The following is a 12,414-nucleotide window of genomic DNA, read 5'->3' as shown; positions in this document are numbered from 1 at the left end:
ATTTTTCCCAATGTTCGTCCTTTTTGAAACCTGACTCATTTCACAAACAACTGTTTTTTGCCAAAATTTCCAATTTCCAAGCTCGTAGTGTTTTATGTAAAATAGCTTAGAAATTGCAGAATTCAACTGACCAACGACTATCTGCAAACATTTCCATTCGAGATCTTTATTCATTTAAAAGTGGGAACATTTGAAATGCTTGATATACAGACGGTTAGCATAGTCAACTTGGAGTTGAATTGGGGACTGAGTAGCGGCCGAGTATCTGGCTTTACAAAATTTAATTTAAAAAGTGAATGGAGGAATGAAACAAAAGAATATTGGATGAGGCAGTGATCAAATTAATTCGTCGCCTATTGGGGAGTGATAGATGAGAGATTAATTTTTGGTGAAATTGAGAAAAATATTAGATTATTTAGATATTTGAGGTATGTCCAGCATTTATTGTGGTCCTTGTCCTGGAGCTCCTGGCTTTCCTGGGACTGGGGCTCCCTTCTTGTTCATCAAATAACGATGGATGTGTGGGATGACTCCTCCTCCGGCGATGGTGGCCTTGATGAGAGTGTCGAGCTCTTCGTCTCCTCTGATAGCAAGATGAAGATGTCTTGGGGTGATACGCTTCACCTTAAGATCCTTGGAGGCGTTACCGGCCAACTCGAGGACTTCGGCGGTGAGATATTCGAGGATGGCAGCGCTGAAAAAACAAATTTTAGAATTTTATTATCAAGAATATGGAATCAGTACCTGTATACTGCGGCAGTAGCTCCGACACGTCCGCTGGAAGTGGTTCTCTGCTTCAAGAAACGATGGATACGTCCGACAGGGAATTGGAGTCCAGCGCGAGCACTTCTCGATACGACCTTCGATTTGGACTTTCCGGAGTCCTTTCCGGCCTTTCCTTTTCCTCCAGCCATTGCGAACTAGATTGAAGCTTCTGAAAACAAGAACAGAATGTTTAAAAAAATCGATAAACGTTCCACAAAATGTTGAATTACGATAAAAGCGAAGAATCTCCAGAGAAACAATGATGAAATAGTGAAAAATGGGTAAAAGCAGTTCAGAAACACCAGAAAGAATACATTTTACTTGATTTTCGATCAAAATACAAACAAAAACATTAGTGCAAAATCGTAGTGCAATTTATGCACAAATGAACAGGAAAACATTCGAACGAAGAAATCAACTCTCAAAAGCGCGCGCAAACGAGAGACTCCTCCTTTTTGGCACGCTGCCAGCTAGTTAGATACGCAAGGGTCTCGCAACGAGGTGGGGTACGGTCGGGTGTGTAGATTTACGGCGGAGCTCTCGGTTTGCAATTTTTAAGCGCGCGAACCGGTATTTTCAATAAAATCGGTTTTAAAATCGAAGCTTGAAGGGTTCCGGTGACAAATATTCAAATTTCAAGAAACATGTCGTCGGATGCTAATTCGGACGACCCATTTTCCAAGCCGTAAGTCGATAAATTTTTTAAAAACGGAGACAAAAAATAAAATGATTTTTTTCAGAATCGTCCGAAAAAGATTCCAAGCTACACTAGCACAACAAGGTATAGAAGATGATCAGCTACCATCAGTACGCAGTTCCGACTCCCCAGATGTTCCTGACACTCCAGATGTACCTGTGAATCAGCTTTCATCACCACCACTAAGCCTTCCGGAAACGCTTTCAGAAGGAAATGCTGAAACAGTAAGCTTTATCCAGCCATAGTTTATCATATCCTATTAGCTTCAGAATCTGAGCGACGACAGCGAGCCGGAGATGCTGAGCCAATCTTCCACCTCCTCCCTGAACAGAAGAATGGAAGATTCGGCAATTGATCCGTCTAGGGGGACAAGGAAATCTCAAAGTCGAGGATTCGATTACGATCCGGCTGGTGAGAGGACAACGGCTCCTGTTCAGAAGAAAAAAAAAGATGAAATTGACAGTAAGGATATTATAAATTCAAATTTAAATGAACGTTTATGGTGTTTCAGTGGGTGGTGCGAAATTCTTTCCGAAACAAGAGAAGAAGCACGTTTATACACACAAATGGACAACAGAAGAAGATGACGAAGATGAGAAAACTATTTCTTCATCGTCAAATCGCTATTCCAGTAGACCAAACCAGCCAGCAGTCTCTGCACGACCGGTTAGTCGACTCCAATGTAAATGTATTCAGCAGTAAATTATTTCAGCGTCAGCCGGTTTATGCGACGACATCCACCTATTCGAAACCTCTTGCTTCTGGGTATGGATCTCGTGTCAGGCATATCAAGGAGGCTAATGAGCTGCGGGAATCCGGAGAATACGATGATTTTAAACAAGATCTCGTCTACATTTTGAGCAGTTTGCAATCTTCCGACGCATCGATGAAAGTCAAGTGCCTCAGGTAGTAAAAAAATGTTTTTGGACGAAATTAATTATCAAATTTCAGTGCAATATCTCTTGCGAAGAAGTGTGTCTCTCCAGATTTCCGCCAGTTTATCAAAAGTGAGAATATGACAAAAAGTATCGTCAAGGCGCTTATGGACTCTCCGGAAGATGATCTATTCGCGCTGGCAGCTTCGACAGTTCTCTATTTGCTCACAAGAGACTTTAATTCAATTAAAATCGATTTTCCATCGTTGAGACTTGTCTCGCAACTTCTGCGTATCGAAAAATTCGAGCAACGTCCAGAAGACAAGGATAAAGTTGTGAATATGGTCTGGGAAGTGTTCAATTCGTACATCGAAAAGCAAGAAGTTGGAGGACAAAAGGTGTCATTTGATATGAGAAAGGAAAGCTTGACTCCATCATCACTGATAATTGAAGCTCTCGTTTTTATCTGCAGTCGCTCTGTGAATGATGATAATTTGAAAAGCGAATTATTGAATCTCGGAATTCTCCAGTTTGTAGTTGCGAAAAGTGAGTTGGAGTTTTTTTGACCCAATATTAAAAATATGAAATTAATTTCAGTTGAAACAAATGTAAACTTGATTGCGGACAATGCCGATGATACGTATAGCATTTTGATTCTAAATCGATGTTTTAGAATTTTGGAATCAGTGAGTCAATTTTCGAATTTCACAATTTTTCATATTTCCCTTTTTTCAGAGTTCCGTTTTCCACAAGAAGAATCAAGCGTTTCTGATATCTCATCGATCGAATATTCTTATCAGCAGCCTGGCCAAGTGAGAAATCGTTCAATTAATGCAAAAAATTATTATATTTTCCTTCAGATTTCTCCAAGTAATTCTCGATAGAGTTCATCAACTTGCAGAGGAAGAAGTCAAAAAGTACATCTCGTGTCTGGCCCTGATGTGCCGTCTTTTGATCAACATCTCGCACGACAATGAGCTATGCTGTTCGAAACTTGGTCAAATTGAAGGATTCCTACCAAATGCGATCACAACTTTCACATATTTGGCGCCGAAGTTTGGGAAAGAAAATAGTTATGATATCAATGTGATGGTGAGAATTGAAATTCAAAAATTGGAAATAAGAGTTTTTAATTTAAATTTTCAGATGACTTCACTTCTGACCAATCTTGTGGAACGATGCAATGCGAACCGAAAAGTTCTGATAGCCCAGACAGTTAAGGTTTGTGAAAAGAAATTTGAACTTTACATTAAAAATACTTTAATTTCAGATGGTGATTCCCGGGCACGACGTTGAAGAAGTTCCAGCATTGGAGGCGATCACACGGCTATTTGTCTACCATGAATCTCAGGCTCAAATTGTCGATGCCGATCTGGATCGGGAATTGGCGTTTGATGTATGTTGAATTCAGACCCGACGAAAAGGATATTAACGAAAAATTGGCAAATTAACCGACAAAAAATTTAAGATTTTGAGTTCTAAATCCCTGGCAGTTCGTAGAGTCTGCAGGAGTTGTGGCAAACTACGCAAGACTCCTGAAAAGTTGCGCAAGATTATGCAGGAGTTGTGCAAGATTGTAGCAAGAATCCAAAACTTCTATGCTACAGTACACAGGAGTTTCACTTCATCTGGGACTGTTTTATTGTAGAACACGCTGGTCCCGTGCCAGATACCCTTTGAATTAATAATCAAGATAAGATTTAAAAAATAACAAAAAATATTTTTCAGGAAGGAGGATGCGGAGACGAGGAAGAAGAAGAAGAGGGTGGAGACGAAAGCAGTGACGAGGATGGTGTCAGGAAAGACGGACGGCTTGATCGGAATAAAATGGACAGAATGGATCAAGTGGATGTAGTTCATGCTCTTCAACAAGTCATGAACAAAGCCTCGGCTCATATGGAAGGCAGTGTAATCGCTTCTTACCACGCTCTTCTCGTCGGATTCGTTCTCCAACAGAACGAGGATCATCTCGACGAGGTTCGGAAGCACCTGCCTGGCAAAAACTTCCAAAATATGATATCGCAATTGAAGCGGTTGTACGATTTCACGAAAGCTACGATGGTAGGAGTCTGAGTTATTTTGAATTTTCAATACATAAAAGTGATTTTTCAGGCGAAGCGGGTCGAATCAAATTCGGGATTCCGGGCTATCGAGCGTGTGATTGAGTACCTCGAGCGGCTCGAGTGATTTAATGTTTATTTCTTGATTCTTTTTTTTCTGTATAATGCTAAACTTTTTCTCATTTTTCAATTCACCTGTATCACTTATAGCACACTCTTTTTCCCCTGGCACATTTTTCAGGTCACTTTGATCTCGGTTATTTTGTTTTTTTTTTGTTGAAATGTGTCCCTATTTGATTTTATGACGAGGATTGGTGATTATTTTGTGAATTTATGATAAATCCGTGATTGTCTAAACAATTTTCGTTCGTTTTTATAAAACTTACTATTAGCTGCGGCGGATTATATAAATTGGCATTGCGGCGAATTCTATCACCAACTCGCAAGCTAATACCTCTTCAAGAGTTTAAAATTCAGTATTTCCTAAACTACAGTAAGCATACAGTACTCCTACAGTACTAATATTATAGAAACACTTAATTCTAAGAATGCGTATTGCACAACATATTTGACGCGCAAAATATCACGTAGCGAGAACTACAGTAATTCTTTAAAATAGTACTGTAGCGCTTGTGTCGATTTACAGAAATAATTTATTAATCGGTGAAATTTTTACAAGAAAAACACATAAATTACGAAAAACAATTCGAAAAAACCAGAAAAATTAATTTCGAAAAACGAGCCCGTAAATCGACACAACCGCTACAGTAGTCATTTAAAGAATTACTGTAGTTTTCGCTACGAGATATTTTGCGCGTCAAGTGTGTTGTGCAATACGCATTCTCAGAATTTAGTGTTCCCGTAATAAAATGCCTCGACATTATCCTTAACCTTAACCAACTCCCAAGCCAATACCTCTTCAAAAGTTTACAATTCAATGTTTCCTAAACTACAGTAACTCTACAGTAATCCTACAGTACCCCTACAGTACCACTACAATACCTCGGCATTATCCTTCACCCGCGGAGCTCAAATTAGAAGGAAATTGTTTTTCAGCACAATGAAGGCTCATAACTTCCGTTAGCGAAATTTTTGTGATGTTTCGTATAATAGCCTTGTCAGAGTCTCAAATTCGACTACACCACCGTGTACAACAAGAGAGTTAATTTTTTTTGTGTATACTGAAGGCGAGAAAAGAAGAGAAGATCGATTAGTTTATTACATTCCAAGACTAACAAATAAATAATATGCTAGTAAATGAGTTCACGTTGATTGATCTTCTTTCCGGGTCCGGACCGGTCCCACCTAAAATTTCATTCACAGGTTCACCCAACAGAATTCACCCAACAGTTTTTGATTCTTAATTTATCGAAGTTTTGCAAGATTTCCCTGAACGTAATTATTGCAAGAAATTTGGGTGTGAATTAAATTTCACAATAAAAAATTCCCGGAAAATTAGTTTTCTAGGGTAGACTAATTCTATCGTGACACAATGGGCATCACAAGAGAGGAAGAGGGGAAAAGAAAAAGAGCAAGAAAGATCTGAAAATAGGATAATAATGGGGTCAGATCATCAGTCTCCCTCTTCCATTCATTATTGTAACACAGCCATTGTTCTCCTATTCTGACACAATGGCCGTCTTTACTCTGCTCAATCTACCTGAGAAATCTCTGAATTATGTTCTTCGAAGAATGCCTTTAACGGAATTGTAAGTCTCTGAAATTTTGTAAATAACTGTTTTGCAAAACTTCTTAAACAATTGTTTTAATGATTTCTTCCTAATTGTACGCCTAAAAATTCAAAATGAACTCACGTTTTAGTTTTTAAATGTAGAAACATTTTGGGGTACTTACTACTACACAAGTACCGTTTTTTTATTTCAGAATTGGATTCGCTCTTATTTCCAAAACGACGAAAGATCAAGCTGAGCGTCTGAATGTCAAAATGAGAAGTCTTAATGTGTCGTTAGATGGGGCAATAAGAATTCATATTTCCGACGGTTCCGACAACGTTTTTCCTCCCCCTTGGTTCTTTAAATTCCTTGTTAGCAAAGTCCCTAAACAACCTAGTAAACGTGAATTCATTCTAATGACTAGTGGAGGACGAAATTGGACCAATCCGGAATTTGGAGTGAGACAATTTTTGGATCATGTTCTCGAAATATGGCATCTTACTAAAATATATCTCTGCTGCCTTGAGATTGATTGCGACGCGAATACAATTCGTGATATGTTCGATGGTTTGGAAATTAGTTTATTCCAAATTTTTTTCCGAAACTTAGTGAATCCCTTTGTTCAAAAAATGTTGACAACATTTTCTCGCCAATCTGAACAAGTTAGCTGGAGAGGGAATCCATTCCCACTTGAAGATTCACATAAAATACAAGCTATTCTGGGTCAATTTATTCACTCAGTTTACCTTCCGTCTTATTTTAATGACATCATACCACTGAATGACTTGTTAATCGCCGACAATGTTTCGATTTGTATTGGTGAATTGCGTTTGAGAGACGTCAACATATACTTGAAATATTGGATTCACGGTTCCAACACCAAACTTGAATGCGTCCGCCTGTATCTTGACAGGCGAGTCATGAGAAATGAGAATATTCTCGAAGTGTTACTCAAAAATGTGGAATACCAGATGGCACCTCCGGAGCGGGAATTTGTGTATATTAGGGCAGTTGGATCAGAAGAACACATTAGAGGTGGAATAGTTGTTCAAAGAAATGATGGAACAATGGCAACTATTGTTTTAAACCACGAAAATTCTTATTTTGAAATGTTCGTGCACTTATAACTTTTATGTTTTCCTTTCCTGTTGTTCAACATGCCCTGAACTTATATCTCGTTTTCAACATTTTAATCATAATATCATTACTGTTTTATTGCTTCCTATAAGTTGTTAATGCCTTTCAAATAAATATTTTTCACTTCACAAAATATACAGTTCTCTCTAGGAAATACTAATCGTGAATCGATGCAACTATTGTGTGTCCTCTCGAAAAGGAAAAAAATTAGCCCGATGGGAAATTAAAACGACCAGCAGGGTCAGGAGCAGAATTCTTTTTTTATTCCTTATTGCCACGTTATAACCTTGGAAGTCTACTTACATTTAGATAAACTAAATCACGCAGGAACCATCTCTTTGCATGTTTTTTTTGCATTCGTTGTGAGTGATTGAAATCTGCTTGCATAGATTACAGACGGTGTCGGCAAGTTATCAGGCTCTCGTGTGTTATTATTTTTGGTTATATAAATTACAACATTTGAATTAAATCGAATATTCCAATTCAATAAATATGAACATTGAGGTGACCTTTGACCCATTTCTTCCTAATTTTATAGAGATACAACGCGTAGTCTAAATAATGGACATCACGAGAGCACAAGAGGAAAAGAGAAAAAGAGCAGAGCTGAAAATAGGATTATAATGGGTTCAAACATCAGTCTCCCTCTTCCATTCATTATTGGAATACAGTCATTGTTCTTCTATTCTGACACAATGCACGTCTTTCCTCTGCCCAATCTACCTGAGAAATCTTCGAATTATGTTCTTCGAAGAATGCCTTTAACACAATTGTAAGTCCCTGAAATTTTAGAATTATTTATTTTGCAAAACCTCAATTGTGTTGAAAAATAGTTGTCTTGTTTCAGAATTGGATTTGCTCTCATTTCTAAAAGGACGAAAGATCAAGCTGAGCGTCTGAATGTCAAAATGAAAAGTGTTGATGTGTGGATTGATGAGGCAATAAAAATTTTCATTTGGGCCGATTCCGATGAACGTATTCCGTCCGTGTTCGTTAAATTCCTCGTTAGTCAAGCCCCTAATGATCCTGGTAAACGTGAATTCACTCTAAGGACTCGTGAAGGAAAAACTTGGCCCAAGTTTGGAGCGAGACAATTTTTGGATCATGCTCTCGAAGTATGCAACGAAGTATGCATTATTAGAATTACTCTCCTCTGTGATAAGATTGATTGCGACGGGAATAAAATTTGTGATATGTTCGATGGTTTGACAATTGAATCATTATCAGTGTGTTTTGAACACTTACAATTAGTTAATCCTTTTTTCCAACAAATGTTGACGAAATTTTCTCGCCAATCTAAAATGGTTAGCTGGATGGGAAATCCATTTCCACATGACGATTCACATCGAATACAAATAATTCTGTGTCAATTCATTCACTCAGTTCACCTTCCGGCAAAACTTTTTTCTAATGTCCGCGTACTGCTGGATGGCCTGTTAATCGCCGACGCTGTTTTGCTGTGGAATATGGATAAAATGTGCTTGAAAGACGTCAACATATTCTTGAAACACTGGATTCATGGTTCCAACACTAAACTTGAATCCGCCAGTTTGCGTCTTGATGCCCAAGTAATGGAAATGAGAATGTTCTCGAAGTGTTACTCAAAAATGTGGAATACCAGATGGCACCTCCGGAGCGGGAATTTGTGTATATTAGGGCAAATGGATCAAAAGAACACATTAGAGGCGAAATAGTTGTTCGACGAAAGGATGGAACAATGACAACTATTGTTTTAAACCACGAAAATTCTTATTTTAAAATGTTCGTGCACTTATAACTTTTATGTTTTCCTTTCCTGTTGTTCCACATGTCCTGAACCTACAACTTGTTTTCCACGTTTTAATCACTATAATTCTCTTATCTCTACCATCAATATCTCTATATATCTCTTATCTCTTAAAAATATCTTTAGCAAATATCTCTTAGCGAAGGGACCTGCGTCTCTCTTCGCCACACACTCTCTGGCTGCCGCGGCCTGCCAATACTTTCGTGCCAGTAAATAGGCATTCTCATGATCTCATGGTTCCGTAATATAACTTCAATAACTTTTATCCGTTTCTCTTTTCTATTGTTCCACATGTTCTGAACCAAAAGCGTGTTTTCCACGTTTTAATCACAATAATTCTTTTCTGTTTCATTGTTCCTGATAATTTATTGATGACTTCCGAATAAATTTGTTTTATCACGTATCCATGTTCGAGTGAGAAAATTCGCCATATCTTACGCGCAAAAAGCACCTGCGTCTCTTTTTCTCGCACGCTATCTAACGCCTATGCAAAACGCCTATGGCGAGAGAGCGTGTGGAAAAGAGAGAGCAGCAGTTCTCATCAAATCATGGACACGTAATACTTCATTAATTCGTACACAATTTTTCTAAGATATACTAATTGTGTATAGATGCAACATATCGTCGAACGTGTCGTGGCTTCTATGTTGAACAGTTCAAACGCGGTCGTATGCGCGCGTGGCCCAGGTGGCATTGAAGGCAAGTAGGCAGGCGTTCAGAAACCTATACAGAAGTCCTAATTCAGCTTCTAAGACTTGACGTCAAGCGCCTCGACCAAGCTGAAATGTCCGTAAGAGGTCGATCAAAAAACAAATTTATTATACCAGGAACATCTTACTTAAATTTCATTTTTAAATTTACAATCCAGCAGTTGCCTCCTGAACCTTGAACTCAACCACTCGGGAATTTCTTCGCACCTCACCATTCGCTGATCGTATACATATTTGACCCGTCGTCTCACTGCCGAAATTAATCTTTTCTCGAATGACCTGGATAGGCGGGTTTCTTGAAGTGTCCCGTTGTAGTTTTCCATCCAATTCCCATTCAGAGCCTTTTTGTCCATGTTTCGGTAGTGTCTGAAACTTTTTTTAAAATGAAAGTTTTATATGGTATTTATATTTTTTCGGAAGATCAAATAACTTTTTTTGAAAATTCAATAGCTTTTCCAAATAAAAATCTATAATTTCTCAGAAAATCGATACATATTTTGAAACATTGAAAATCAATAAATCGGTAAATTTCTCGATCATTGCAAAAAAAAGTATTCACCTGACATGCCCAAATCTTTTCGGCACCGAAACAACATTGACCCCTTCAAACTGAAAATATGACCAGTGATAAAAAAGCATGGCGACTTTTTCCGGTCGAATGATCCCTTTCAAATTGTACCAACTGATTTCAGTGGTTTTATTGTATTTCAGGAATAGCATATCTTCCATTAATTGAGCATCACTGCTATATTTTACAGGAACTGGCTCAGTTTTCAAGACTCGATTTGTGGTGAAGCTGACTTCTCCAATGTTCGGCGGGAGTCTCCTGGAAACTCACGAAATGCTGGAAAATTCTGAAACATTTTCACCTCAAATAGCTTCTCAGGTTAAGTGGTCCAGTGTATACCAGCCGCTCATCAATATCCATATTGACAACCCATTTCGAATGAAATTTACTCCGATAATGGCATTCCTGAAACAAAAATTCTTACCTACATTGTGCCTACGTGCCTAGAAGGCAGGCCTATCAAGCCTTAGGCCAGTAGGCAGGCGAGTAGGTAGGCAGTTAGGCCCTTACATGAGTTTGCAAGAGATGAAACATCCACCCGAGTCTCAAATATTCAGTGGTGTATTTTGTGGATTCAGCGATGCCTAGGCTCTCGTAGTTGTCAATTATTTTCCTGTCATACTCGTTCATGTTGAATAGGGTGAAGTAGAAATGGGACGTTCCCTGGAATGATATGTTGATTTGTGTAGGCACGTAGGCACGTAGGCACGTAGGCACGTAGGCACGTCTCCGTGGGAGGTCTAGCCCAAGTATTAATAAAACAAATGTATCAGTTCAAAACTCTAGACACTATGTATTTCTAAGACCTACCACCAATCTATAATGTTCTACGTATTCTATAATTTCCAGCCATTTGCTTTCTTCTCCATACATTGGCCCTACACAAACGGAGAGCTCGTGGAGCGGCCCTGAAAGTCAATTTTAGATATTTCAGGCTCAGTTTCAAGCTTACTATCGTAAGCCCTGTAGGTCAACGGAATCGGTTCCTGAGGCTCTTCATCTTCTTCATAGCTGACACTCACGTACTCTGCGCCGAACCTTCGCGGGCAAGTGATGACTGCTAGCGGCCATACACGAGATTTAAATCTTGCAGCGTGAATTTCGACACGGTTACAGTCGTAGTAATGACATGTGGCACGTTTTCTGAAAACTTTGGATCCTGAGGAATATTGACACCATTTTTTGCTCACTCTGTTAAATTCTAAAATACCGTAATTCAAAGTAAATCATTGTAGTTTAATAAAGTGAGCAAAATGCGTTGTCAATTTAAGCAGACCTATGTTAACGCTACCCACAGAAAAGTGTGCATTACAGTAGTGATAATGGAGATCTCGTCAGGGTACACGAAAGCGGATAGCAGGCGAGGTTCCCCATCGATCATGTTGAGCTGGAAAAATCGAAAATTCTACGCCCCAAACTCGACCAAGTAACGAAAAAAAGCTCACATTCCCACCAAATTCCGTTTTTGCCCATTCCTCGATTTGCTCCGAGTGCAAAATATTTTCAGTGGTTTTTTGATTCCAGTAGGGTACGAAACAAGCATCTCGTATTTGAGAACTATTAAAACAAATTTGAGAAATTTATTTAATATTTGAAACTTTTAAAAAACCCCTACCTATTCTGCGAGCCATTTTCCAAAATAAAAGTCCTCTCAATTACCTTAACTTGCCGAGAGTGTTGTAAAAATAACAGCAAAATCGAAAATAATAAAAATGAAACAATGAAAAATTTCCGCCGCACCACCTTTGCCATTATTTTGTTGAAATGTTCAGGGCATTTCGGGAGACAAGATTTTAGATTTTAGCATTAGATAATGACGGAAAAAATGGATTTTCGCTGGGATTTTGAGGAAAAAAATGACAATGAAATGTGGACTTGGACTGTTGTCTTATCCAAAAATGTGTATTTTTGGCAAATTTTTTTTTTGAGAAACTACAAAATGTGATCAAAATGTGATCATTTTCAGAGCCTATTTTTCATCAATATGTCAGATGACCGATTGCTTTCCGAAAGCTTTCCGGTAGGCAGAAAGTAGGAGCGCAGGAGGCATGAAAAGAAGAAATGTTGTAGGAAAGACTCATATCATGCCTACCTGCGTGCCTACTTCATACCTCCAAACTATCCTAAGCTTCTCAGCTTCAAT

At 38.6% G+C, this 12,414-nt stretch overlaps 5 protein-coding genes and 1 non-coding gene across 10 annotated transcripts; 4 read left to right on the top strand and 2 right to left on the bottom strand.

Annotated features, from left to right (window-relative positions):
- Positions 1 to 150: 150 nt before the first annotated feature.
- htz-1 (Histone H2A.V) lies at positions 151 to 934 on the bottom strand. Its single transcript, NM_068168.9, has 2 exons — positions 745 to 934; positions 151 to 694 (listed from the first exon to the last, which is right to left on the bottom strand). The coding sequence occupies exons 1-2, from the start codon at positions 912 to 914 to the stop codon at positions 442 to 444; spliced, it is 423 nt and encodes a 140-aa protein (NP_500569.1). The 5' UTR covers positions 915 to 934; the 3' UTR covers positions 151 to 441.
- A 475-nt stretch (positions 935 to 1,409) lies between these two features.
- wapl-1 lies at positions 1,410 to 4,788 on the top strand (the record flags this gene model as incomplete). Of its 5 annotated transcripts, none has more annotated exons than NM_068165.6 (13): positions 1,410 to 1,450; positions 1,506 to 1,686; positions 1,726 to 1,924; positions 1,974 to 2,128; positions 2,175 to 2,368; positions 2,414 to 2,883; positions 2,935 to 3,023; positions 3,073 to 3,149; positions 3,198 to 3,429; positions 3,484 to 3,558; positions 3,608 to 3,733; positions 4,066 to 4,398; positions 4,450 to 4,788. In NM_068165.6, the coding sequence occupies 13 exons, from the start codon at positions 1,410 to 1,412 to the stop codon at positions 4,522 to 4,524; spliced, it is 2,247 nt and encodes a 748-aa protein (NP_500566.1). The 5 variants fall into 5 exon arrangements, with proteins under 5 accessions (NP_500566.1, NP_500567.1, NP_001360111.1 ...); NM_068166.8 differs by having other exon boundaries at positions 1,732 to 1,924; positions 4,450 to 4,782; NM_001372798.2 differs by having other exon boundaries at positions 1,732 to 1,924; positions 3,608 to 4,398; positions 4,450 to 4,754.
- Positions 4,789 to 5,972: 1,184 nt separating this feature from the next.
- fbxb-75 (F-box domain-containing protein) lies at positions 5,973 to 7,326 on the top strand. The gene is made up of 2 exons (NM_001028160.7): positions 5,973 to 6,106; positions 6,282 to 7,326. Exons 1-2 carry the CDS (start codon positions 6,030 to 6,032, stop codon positions 7,195 to 7,197), a joined length of 993 nt encoding a protein of 330 aa, NP_001023331.1. The 5' UTR covers positions 5,973 to 6,029; the 3' UTR covers positions 7,198 to 7,326.
- A 533-nt stretch (positions 7,327 to 7,859) lies between these two features.
- On the top strand, positions 7,860 to 9,392 carry fbxb-74 (F-box domain-containing protein). Its single transcript, NM_068164.7, has 2 exons — positions 7,860 to 7,979; positions 8,055 to 9,392. The coding sequence occupies exons 1-2, from the start codon at positions 7,903 to 7,905 to the stop codon at positions 8,899 to 8,901; spliced, it is 924 nt and encodes a 307-aa protein (NP_500565.3). The 5' UTR covers positions 7,860 to 7,902; the 3' UTR covers positions 8,902 to 9,392.
- 21ur-14085 lies at positions 9,386 to 9,406 on the top strand. Its single transcript, NR_053092.1, has one exon.
- A 388-nt stretch (positions 9,407 to 9,794) lies between these two features.
- On the bottom strand, positions 9,795 to 12,116 carry gtnt-39 (Glycosyltransferase family 92 protein). The gene is made up of 9 exons (NM_068163.6): positions 11,887 to 12,116; positions 11,717 to 11,828; positions 11,567 to 11,658; positions 11,224 to 11,414; positions 11,082 to 11,179; positions 10,782 to 10,934; positions 10,573 to 10,676; positions 10,263 to 10,529; positions 9,795 to 10,069 (listed from the first exon to the last, which is right to left on the bottom strand). The coding sequence occupies exons 1-9, from the start codon at positions 12,021 to 12,023 to the stop codon at positions 9,832 to 9,834; spliced, it is 1,392 nt and encodes a 463-aa protein (NP_500564.4). The 5' UTR covers positions 12,024 to 12,116; the 3' UTR covers positions 9,795 to 9,831.
- Positions 12,117 to 12,414: the final 298 nt, after the last annotated feature.

The sequence above is a fragment of the Caenorhabditis elegans genome, chromosome IV (assembly GCF_000002985.6).
Source record: "Caenorhabditis elegans chromosome IV".
Classification (NCBI taxonomy): Eukaryota; Metazoa; Nematoda; class Chromadorea; order Rhabditida; family Rhabditidae; genus Caenorhabditis; species Caenorhabditis elegans.
This window is presented reverse-complemented; position numbering and strand designations above follow the sequence as displayed.

Bases quoted from the DNA above. Each gene is read 5' to 3' on its own strand.
- gtnt-39 (NM_068163.6), bottom strand. From the start codon at position 12,023: ATGGCAAAGGTGGTGCGGCGGAAATTTTTCATTGTTTCATTTTTATTA. The intron at 11,829-11,886 runs GTAGGGGTTTTT...TTGTTTTAATAG, and splicing joins GAAAATGGCTCGCAGAATAG to TTCTCAAATACGAGATGCTT. The intron at 11,415-11,566 runs GTGGGTAGCGTT...CAAAGTTTTCAG, and splicing joins ACTGTAATGCACACTTTTCT to AAAACGTGCCACATGTCATT.
- fbxb-74 (NM_068164.7), top strand. From the start codon at position 7,903: ATGCACGTCTTTCCTCTGCCCAATCTACCTGAGAAATCTTCGAATTAT. The intron at 7,980-8,054 runs GTAAGTCCCTGA...GTCTTGTTTCAG, and splicing joins AGAATGCCTTTAACACAATT to AATTGGATTTGCTCTCATTT.
- fbxb-75 (NM_001028160.7), top strand. From the start codon at position 6,030: ATGGCCGTCTTTACTCTGCTCAATCTACCTGAGAAATCTCTGAATTAT. The intron at 6,107-6,281 runs GTAAGTCTCTGA...TTTTTATTTCAG, and splicing joins AGAATGCCTTTAACGGAATT to AATTGGATTCGCTCTTATTT.
- htz-1 (NM_068168.9), bottom strand. From the start codon at position 914: ATGGCTGGAGGAAAAGGAAAGGCCGGAAAGGACTCCGGAAAGTCCAAA. The intron at 695-744 runs GTACTGATTCCA...TTGTTTTTTCAG, and splicing joins GCTACTGCCGCAGTATACAG to CGCTGCCATCCTCGAATATC.